This window comes from Lipotes vexillifer, unplaced genomic scaffold (assembly GCF_000442215.2).
Source record: "Lipotes vexillifer unplaced genomic scaffold, Lipotes_vexillifer_v1.1 scaffold671, whole genome shotgun sequence".
NCBI classification, from domain to species: domain Eukaryota; kingdom Metazoa; phylum Chordata; class Mammalia; order Artiodactyla; family Lipotidae; genus Lipotes; species Lipotes vexillifer.
In genome coordinates this window covers 1,636,907-1,646,768 of record NW_006782851.1, presented here as the reverse complement: position 1 = coordinate 1,646,768, position 9,862 = coordinate 1,636,907, and the positions used below count along the sequence as shown (strand labels likewise).

Genomic DNA, 9,862 nt, shown 5'->3' with positions numbered 1-9,862 from the left:
CCTTCACTGAAGAGCTGGTGGCTTCCCTGAGAGCCTCCCTCCCAGTCACACTGGTGTAATAGTAAAGCAGCTCGGGTTTGTAACAAAGTCGGTGTGGTCGTCAAGTCTTGACGTTTGATAAATGACCTAATTTAAAGTCCAAACAGTCCAGCACAGTAAGTTTTTCAGATGCTCACCCAGTGATGCAGCCGACGCAGTTGTCATCAGCTTCGGATGAAACTGCGGGCCTTCCTCAGCACAGTGGGGCTGGTGGCCAGGGTGACAACGCTGGGGGTGAGGTCAGCCACCTTTCAGACGGTGAGGGGCGATCCTACCATATCTCCTAGTCTCAAGAAAAGGATGGTGGCCACAGTCTCACTCTGGCTAGGAGGTCCTTCTGCCAGCTGTGTCCCAGTATTGAGGAATAATCTAGGTAGCTGTACTGGGTGGGGACGATTAGTAGGTAGCAGAGTGGAGTTGAAGCAAATTCAGCACAGCAAGCTGGTTTCCTACCTCCAAACTTAATTTGTTACCAAATAATTGATTTCTGGGGGTGGAAGAAAACTAATTCCTTCATTTTATTTCCCAAAGTGAAGGCATTGGAGTCCTTCAGCAATCTTCTAAACACAGTCTGTTTGATTCATGTAAGATGTCTCATGGAGGGCCATTCCCGGAAGATAAAGTGGAAGATGTGAAAGCTCTTGTCAAGATTGTCCCCGTTTTCTTGGCTTTGATACCTTACTGGACAGTGTATTTTCAAGTGAGTGGTGACATTCAGGTTTAATTTCCTCTACCTCCCCGTGAACGCTACCCCGGCACTCGTTTTGGCCATCACTGAAGTGCGCAGTGTTCCTGGCTTGCTTTGTCACGAGTCTTCAGGATCTTGGAATCTTGTTTTTAGTTACGGACTCATTTTTGCTGATTGAAATGTTTTGAAACCCTTAAAACGAAGCTAAGAATGGGGATGCTTCTGTTTTTCCAGACCCCACCTTTTAATATGGTTTCTCATTGGGGTAATGGTTACTTCTTTTTCAAAGTTCATCTCCAGACAACTTTTATGGTGACCAAGTAATTGACCCGTGTTTTCAAACCTGAGCGTTGCAAGTCTCAGCGTGGTGTAGTCTGGGGGAGGGCGCACGCTGCGAGTGAGTGACAGCCGTGCTCATGTAATGACAGATGCTTTCTACACCCAGATGCAGACGACGTATGTTTTACAAAGTCTTCATTTGAAGATTCCAGAAATTTCCAGTATTACAACCAATCCTCATACGGTGAGAACAGTCGAAATGATCTGAAAATTGTCTTTGGGGGTTTACGTGACAAATGGATTCCTTCTACCAATGGTAGATACTTTGTAATGACAGCAGTTAGCTTGAACTAAAAGCATTCCTTGAATGTTGAAATGGAATTTGAATGGAATGTTGAAATGGAATGTTTACTTATTTCTGAGACTGTTTCCCATTGGTTATGTCCTTTGCTAGATTAAGTTGACTCCTGACGTTAATATTTCACCTGATTCTTCTTTCCCCCGAGAAATCACAGAAAAACAAACGCAAATCCCTTTAGAAATGGAAGCCTTTTCTCAGTACCAGTGTCTTGAGACAGACTATTTTCCTTGGAGGTTATACTTTGTACAAATGAACTATTCTTTTTTTTCTTTTTTTTTTTTGCGGTACGCGGGCCTCTCACTGTTGGGGCCTCTCCTGTTGCGGAGCACAGTCTCCGGACGCGCAGGCTCAGTGGCCATGGCTCACAGGCCCAGCCGCTCCGCGGCATGTGGGGTCTTCCCGGACCGGGGCATGAACCCGTGTCCCCTGCATCGGCAGATGGACTCTCAACCACTGCGCCACCAGGGAAGCCCTGATGAACTATTCTTGAAATAAGCTTTTCCCATTTAGAAGTTAGTTGTCAGACAAGTGACTGCTGACACTGCAGAAAAATAAGCAGGTGTCTTCTGTGTTTCCCGCTTCCAGTTTCCGGCAGCCTGGCTAACCATGTTCGATGCTGTGCTCATCCTCCTGTTAATTCCCTTGAAAGATAAACTGGTGGATCCCATCTTGAAAAGAAACGGGCTGCTCCCATCGTCCTTGAAAAGGATCGCGGTGGGCATGTTCTTTGTGATGTGCTCGGCCTTCGCAGCAGGTGAGAAGCTGTTTCTGGTTCCGGTTGTGGGTGATGCAGAATGTGGCCACATGCCGCATGGCACTCAGGAAGTGTGTGTACTTCAAAAGAGGACATATACGGGTTATTCTAACCCTGAGTGGTGTTCATTGTCTAGTTTTTCATTTATGAAGCTTAAGATTTTTTTCCTAAGGATTTGTCTGGAGTTTGTTTTGTTTTGTTTTGTTTTTTTAGAACTATAACCAGTGAAATGCTCTGGAAAGTGACTTTTGAGTTGAATCAAAGGAGGCTTGTTGTCTCCTAGTGATTTAGATTTTAGACAACTGTTAATTGCTGTGTAGATGAAGTTTCATAAATTAAAGGTGTTAAATAATCCTCAGAGCTGTGTCCATTAATGTCAGGTCCATTAATCAGCTTCATATACCCTGAACCCTTGGCACTTTTATGTAAAATTTTACGTGCATCTTCCTGGAGAGAAAGGTTTTTTTGTTTTGTTTTGTTTTGTTTTGAAATCAAATACAGGTTTGTAACCAGCCTCCATCCCCCAGAAAAAAAGAAAGAGGTTAAGAACTAATGCCTGAGTGTTCCAACACCTTTTGGGGGCTCCATTCTGTTTGCATAATTCTTAGATTCTAAAGTATAAGCTGAAATATCGTGTGCTGATAAAACTGAGGTGTTGCTGACTTTCTCACCTTGCTTTGGAGCTCTTCCTTCATTAATACTTGAAAATGATTGAACCGTGAAATAGCTAAGTTAAATAACAAGACAAGAAAAGCTGATATTCCTGAATCACCTATATATCATCTCTGTTATGAGGAATACAATGTTAAGCGCTGCTGAGATGGAATTTAATGTTCTCCGTCAGTGCTTCACAGCAGCCTCCATCCGCTCTCACCAGGGTGAACACGGTACTAAAGTACTGTCTGTTGATTTAGTACTCAATAGATTTAAAGAAATGAGTCCCTAGGCTTAAGAATTCTATATTCCAGACACTGGGAGATCTTAGGAGACAGTTATGTTCTTTCTTAATCAAATAGGTAATTAAAGGGAGGGCGTGTCTGAATGAAGTTTCTGCTGTGTGCTTTCTGTGTGATTCGTTTCTCTTCCAGTCCTGTGCACATGGGGAGGTAAGCCAGAGCAGACGAGAGCTGGATTACGGCGGGGCTCTGATTGCAGGTCTCGTGCCGCAGAATCGGTGATGGGCAGAGCCACTGTGCTGGGGTGGTGCCCTGAGTGCCTGCCGTGGGCCCGGCTTCTTCCTGGGCTGGGGAGCCCCCTCTCTGTGCCCCGACCAGCCAGTCACACCCCTTGGAAAGGAGGCCTTGTCCTCTCCCTGTGGGAAAGGGGAGGCTGCTGGTTCCCCAGGCATTTTCTAGCAGACTCCGGCTTTGGTTCCTCTAATACCGTCTTGTCTCCCAGTTTCATTTATGGCTGAATAGCTTCTCCGGGCTGCCCTGAGAACCCCGGGGGCTTCCCGGTGGCTTCTTTGCCTGTTTACTTGGGAAACGACAGCAGACGGGTGACTGTTGTCCTGCGGGGCAGGCAGTGCTGTCTTAAAAGTGCAGGCCGTGCCGGCAGTTCACTTCCTGCTCAGCAAGTCGGGCTGTCATCAGGTGGCCACGGGCGCCTGCAGAGAGGCAGGTGCTCTGCACTGTGTGACCACGAACGCTCTGAACTTCAGCATCTGAATTGATCACTTACACGTGGAAAACACCGCTGAGGCTGGTTTCCTAAAGAGGCTCTCTTTGCTGAGTGGCTGGATGTTGGGAAGGAGCTTAATGGTCACTGGTTTAAAGAGTTTAAATACCTGGCAACTGGACTTAAGCACAATTTATTAAATTTAATGTAAGCAGTAACTGGTGTTTCATGCCGTTTCATTTCCAGCTCCAGTGAATATTATTTAATTGGAACATTAATGACCTTTGAATACAGACCTGAAATCATTACAGCAAACCAAAGTTTTAATAGAAAAGAGACTATTTTGCCTTTTAGCTTATTACATTCAACCATGATAAATCAGGATCTTCCATTTAGTACCATCCCTGCCGGTAATAATTCTTTCTTTAAATTTTCTTAGATGAGAATCAGGCATGTCTAAGGGGTTTCTTCTAGTCTGCTTGAGAAAAAAAGAAGTGTGTTAATTTGTCAGACTTCCTTGCCCCTTAAAAATTGCGTGTGTTCTTAATTTACTAACATCATAGATGCTCACTGGAGAAAAGGGAACCTTAGAAACATAAAGGAGAAAATAAAAATCAACTGTAATTTCCCCAGAGATGCTCATTCCTGGGATGGTGTGTATCTGTCTAATCCAGTTTGCGTGTCTCTGCATACATACACACACACCTTCTGTGTTTTTGCGAAAATGAGATACTGATGTGTAAGCAGATTTGAGCGTGGTTAAGGAATACTAAGTGTAAGTAAACCATAAAAATGTAATAAAAGCTATGCTTGTTACTATTGGGGGGGGTAGAAAAATCCCCCAAATACAGATGAGCCATCTCCCCTCATTTCCCCCCTCCTCCTCCGTTTCCTTCTCTCTCTCTCTCTCTCTCACACACACAGGTTTAAGCGCTCAGAATCCCACCAGGGGCTTCCAGGGACATCCTCTGCCACCGTTCTGCAAGTGCATATGGGAAAGATTATGTATGATGTGGTGTGTGTGTGCGTTTGTACTTCCTTACCTTTAAAAAAAAAAAAACCTAAAATATCCTTCGTGTCAAACATTCACGTGCAACCCTTTGTTGTTGGGTGTTGAGGATTCTGGTTTTCACTGTACGGTAATCACTGCAGTGAAATTGCTTTACTTCTCGAATCCCTGGAAGTGTAATCACTGCATCCTTGTTTGATGTGTGTACATGACAGAGTTGTCTTCCGTCATCCCAGGCTGATGGTACCCATCCATGTGCCTCACGGTCTGCTCTTCCACTAGGCTGTGCCGTGGATGCCCTGTTACCACAGCGGTTTTTAGGCAGGCGTCTGTGCCCGGGCTTCAGGGCATGGAGAGCATCCTGGAATGGAGACAGAATCACCTGAGTGCCTTTTTCTGGGTCATAGCTTTCATTAGGAAGGAGTTCAGAGCCACTGGTCTACAGCACTTTTTAAAAAACTGTTATCACAGAGTCAATCCACGGTCGTTAAAAATACATAGATAGAAGTGTGAGGAGACCTAAATTCACCCCTAAACCCACCATCCAGTGATGACACCTACACCTGTGTTCATATCTTCCTAGAATATTTTATTACAGCTAAATTGTTATTTTTTAAACAACAGAAATGGAACAAACCATTCACAGTTTATAATCTCTTTTTGTATACTATATATAATACATACCATTTTTCCAAGTCAATTACAAATTTAAATTATGGTTTTTGACAACGACATAATATTCTATTTTGGGCCGTACTATCAGTTTTTAAAACCAGTCCTCTTATTAAACGTGAGGGTTGACTCCAGTCTGTCCTACTTGAAGCAGTGCTGTGTGCACAGCCTGACACGTCCGCACATGTGTGCTCATCTCGTGTGAAAGGGCCAGAGCAGCGTGCCGATGCGAGTCTGATCTCACTGTGCCCTTGTTGCACTGATTATTGTGTTCTGTTAATCTTCTCTTATCTGAAGGGTTACAGCGTTCTATATCTTTAATGTGTACTATGAGTGATCTTAAGACTTTTTCCCAAAACGTGTCAGACATTCTATTCTGTGTACAGTTCATGTGTTGTGACCAGTTTTCTAGTGGGTTTTTCTTGTAATAGAGTGTAGATTGTCACCACTCAGAATTTCATCTCATTTTACGAATATTTTTTTCACTTTCCCTTTGATTTTGTTTTCGACATCTTGTGAAGTCTTACATGCTTCATTTAGGTCCTATACAGTGTATGTTAGGTTTATTCCTAACTGCTTTTATGTATTTTGGTTTCTCACCTAGGAGATTTTTTAAAATTCTGAGTTTCAGTGAATTATTTTCAGATGGTCGCTCGTCTTGAAATTAACATAGTTTCTTTTCCTGCCTTCTTTATAAAAAGAAGGTATTTATTGTTTATTCGGGCCACACTGCGCGGCTTGTGGGACCTTAGTTCCCCGACCAGGGACTGAACCCAGGCCTGGGCAGTGAGAGCGCTGAGTTCTAACCCCTGGACCGCCGGGGAGTCCCGTTTTCCTGCCTTCCTGCTACGCCTGCCTGTGTCTCTCCGTGTTTGGCAGGGTGGCCCGGCTTTCTCCAAGGCTGCTGGTGGTGACGGATGCCCCCCTTTATCCCTGACTTCTACGAGCGCACCTTCAGCCCCTCACTGTAGAAAGTTCACTCTCACCTCTGAGTTTGCATGTGTATTCCTGACGATGTTACATATCTAAGCTTTATTTCCAGTTTGTATTTTTGGGCAGAAGTGAATGTTGAGTTTCTCTCAAATATCTTAGTTTGGTTTTCAGGAGGATCGCATGCGCTCCTTACTCCACCACCTCCCTGCCTTTGGCTGCTCATGGTTTTTATTTATTTTAACATCTGGTATTAACTGTTCCTGAATTTCTAAAGTACACCCTGTTTGTTAAAAGGTCTGATTGGAATCTGCTAATTCCAGTCTGCTTAATAATCTGCTTTTATTGAGCGACTGTGCGTCTCTTTCTAACCAACATCAGTCTGGTTTGGTGTCAGGGTTATACAGCTTCATAAAAGGTGTTGGTAAACTCCCTATTTGTTTTCTTTTTTTAAAAAATAAATTTATTTATTTTTGGCTGTGCTGGGTCTTTGTTGCTGCGCGTGGGCTTTCTGTAGTGGCGACGAGTGGGGGCTATTCTTCATTGCGGTGCGTGGGCTTCTCATTGCGGTGGCTTCTCTTGTAGTGGAGCACGGACTCTAGGCGCACGGGCTTCAGTAGTTGTGGCACTTGGGCTCAGTAGTTGTGGCTCGTGGGCTCTAGGTGTGGATCGTGGGCTCTAGGTGCATGGGCTTCAGTAGTTGTGGCTCACGGGCTCTAGAGCACAGGCTCAGTAGTTGTGGCACGTGGGCTCAGTAGTTGTGGCTCACGGGCTCTACAGCGCAGGCTCAGTAGTTGTGGTGCACGGGCTTAGTTGTTCCGTGGCATGTGGGATCTTCCCGGACCAGGGCTCAAACCTGTGTCCCCTCTATTGGCAGGTGGATTCTTAACCACTGTGCCACCAGGGAAGTCCAAACTCCCTATTTCTGAAGGCAGGGAGTATTTTAACAGGATGAGAATTATCTGTCTGCTCCCAGGAAGTTCCAAGTCTTTGCCTAGAAAATCATATGAGTACATCCTCTCTGAAAGGAAATATAACTTTTGCACCTTTTTCTCACTTTTGTACAGATCTTGTTTTTTCTTGAATCACTTAAGCTTTTTATTTTTTTAATGTCCCGAGTAAATCATTTATTGAGTTTTAGAAAAATTGTTAGAGTGGAGATTAAAAGTGTTTTAAATAAATCTGATGTGTTTCCTTCCTCGTTTCTAGTTTCCCTTTTTTATGTGCTCTTTTTTTATTAGGCTTGCCAAGACTGTATTTTATAATTTTTCCTTAGACGTCTGTCTTGAATTTATCATTTGATTGTTTTTATGTTTTCTAAGTAGAGAATTTAAGATATTAATTTCTATTACCTTTGGTTTGTTTTGTGGGGTTTTTTTTCTCATTTCTTGAGTTATCAATTCTTCACGTCTATTTGTTCTTTCTTGCTTAACAGTAAAAACCACGTAATGGCATGAATTGGCCTGTTACTGTTGCTTTACCAAGGTCTCTTGCGCTTTGATTTGTGGTAGTGTGTTTTTTCTCCCTACGAATATTGAAACTATGGTTTTTATTTTCTTTTTGATTCAAGAGTAATTTTACAGAAGTTTTCTCATTTCATAATATTGATGCTTTTGTTTATCCATTTGTTAATGAAAAGGCTTTAATTGAGGAGTTGGGAAAGATCCTGGCTTTATAATTCTGTACCGTGGACTTCAAGGCTTCCGTTTTGGCCAGTGTTACTTCTAAAAATGTTCGTGGGGTGCCGCATAGGATGGCTCGCAGGTTGTCCTACCGTCAGCTGAGTGGGTCGGATCCCTTGTAGCAGGAGCCCTGAAGTCCAGCACTGCCAGGGGCCTGGGATCACGGCAATGGCCCGTGTCCAGGGATGCCGTGGTCTGGGCGGGACCCATTAGAACGGAGCCCCACGAGGGCACAGGTGTTAAGTGTCCATAAAGTTCGGGACCTGGGTCTGCCCTTGGGCCTGCGATGCAGCCAGTTGCCCGGTAAAGCCTCATCTTTCCATCTGCTCGCTCTGGTGAGGACCGAGAGGGTTCCTGGGTCTCGGAGCCTCGCTGCATTCCAAGCAGACGACGGCGTTTCACTCACGAAGGTCTGTGGCTTGTGTCGTCCCTGGGGAGGGCACGCGCCATCCTCGGGCAGTAGCGCTGTGGCGGGAGGCGCACACGGGGACCCTCAGGCCCGGTGGAAGCCCAGCTCACACCCCGACGGTCGCTGAGACCGGCGCCCCTGTCTCTGCCCAGCTGCTGGCTCCGGCTTGCTTCTCCCGGGCTCGCCGCGGGCGCAGGGCTGTGCGCCTGACCTTCAGCTTGTTCTCTTGATGCCCGTGTGCTGCGGTTGGCACGCCTCCCTTCTCGGTGACTCTGCTCGGCCTCTCCCTCACTCAGACCTTTGCCGCTTTACGCTTTAGTTCTTGCCTCGCCCGCAGCGTTGGGTTTTCTTTCGTTTTGACGTGATGTGAGTCCGTGTGTTTAACTGAAGAGTTTGGCCCGTCGATGGCTGTGGCGGCTCTCCCAGCATCTGCCCTTACGTTGGTCTGTGCCCGTGCTCCTGGGCCCGTCCCTCAGGAGCTCTGCCGGCTGCGCAGCTCCTGCGTTGTCTGGAGGGCTCGCCCTCTCCCTTGGCCTCTGTTCTCTGCTCTGTCCGGCCAGCCGTCCCACCAGAGAGGAGCTAAAGTGATTTCTCACGTTCTTGTCTCTTGGGGCTCGACCCTCGTTATGTGTGTCCCCCTTGCCAGCACCCCTTCGTTTCCGTTACCTGTGCACCCCCAGTCCTCACAGAGTCGTGCTTTCCTAACTAATAAGAGCGCAGAACAGATCCCGTCTGACAGTTTACTTCCGTTCTCTGCCAGGCCTTGCAGAGTACTAAATCCGTGTATCGTCGCCACCAGTACTGCCCTGTCACGCGCCTGTGTGTGCGCGCGCACACACACACAGGCGCACACACAGACGCGCGCACACATACGCACATGCGCGCACGCGCACACACACAGACGCGCGCGCGCACACACGTGCACACACACAGACGCACACGCACTGTCTTAAGCCTCTCTTGCCTTTCCTGTGGAGGACAAGAGTCTTCTCCAGCTTCAATATTTATTCCCTTAAAACAGGCTGAGTGGGTGCTTCCCCCTCTGCTCGTGGATTGGACGGAGCCCTTCCAGCTAGAGGGTCAGTAGCCAGCACAGCGCAGTGGCCCCGGGCTGGCTGGAGCTTGGCCCATGCAGAGGAAGCCCACAGTGTTTTATCCTGTGCGTTGAAGGCGCTCCAGCCAGGCTGACGCCACGGCCCCCTTGGTGCTGCCTGCTGCCCTGCCAGGGAGCAGAGCTGTTGCTGTGGACAGGGCCCTTAATGCCACCACCAGCATCCTGATAACCGCTGGGCCGAGCCGCACGCTCCTCTTTCCAGAGCAGCAAGCGCTCTGCAGTGACCGCTCTGCGCGCCTGGGCCCGCTCTGTGTTTCTCAGTCGCAGGACGGCTATGAAGGTCGACTCACCTCTGGGAGGTCTCTCTT

General features: G+C 46.8%; 1 protein-coding gene across 1 annotated transcript in view; it reads left to right on the top strand.

Moving 5' to 3' along the window:
* Positions 1-9,862, top strand: part of SLC15A4 (solute carrier family 15 member 4) — a 28,185-nt gene that overhangs the window by 10,030 nt on the left and 8,293 nt on the right. Inside the window, exons 4-6 of the mRNA XM_007455446.1 lie at positions 571-739; positions 1,173-1,250; positions 1,953-2,121. Of these exons, the coding sequence (XP_007455508.1) occupies positions 571-739; positions 1,173-1,250; positions 1,953-2,121 (416 nt within the window). The remainder of the gene's footprint in view (positions 1-570; positions 740-1,172; positions 1,251-1,952; positions 2,122-9,862) is intronic.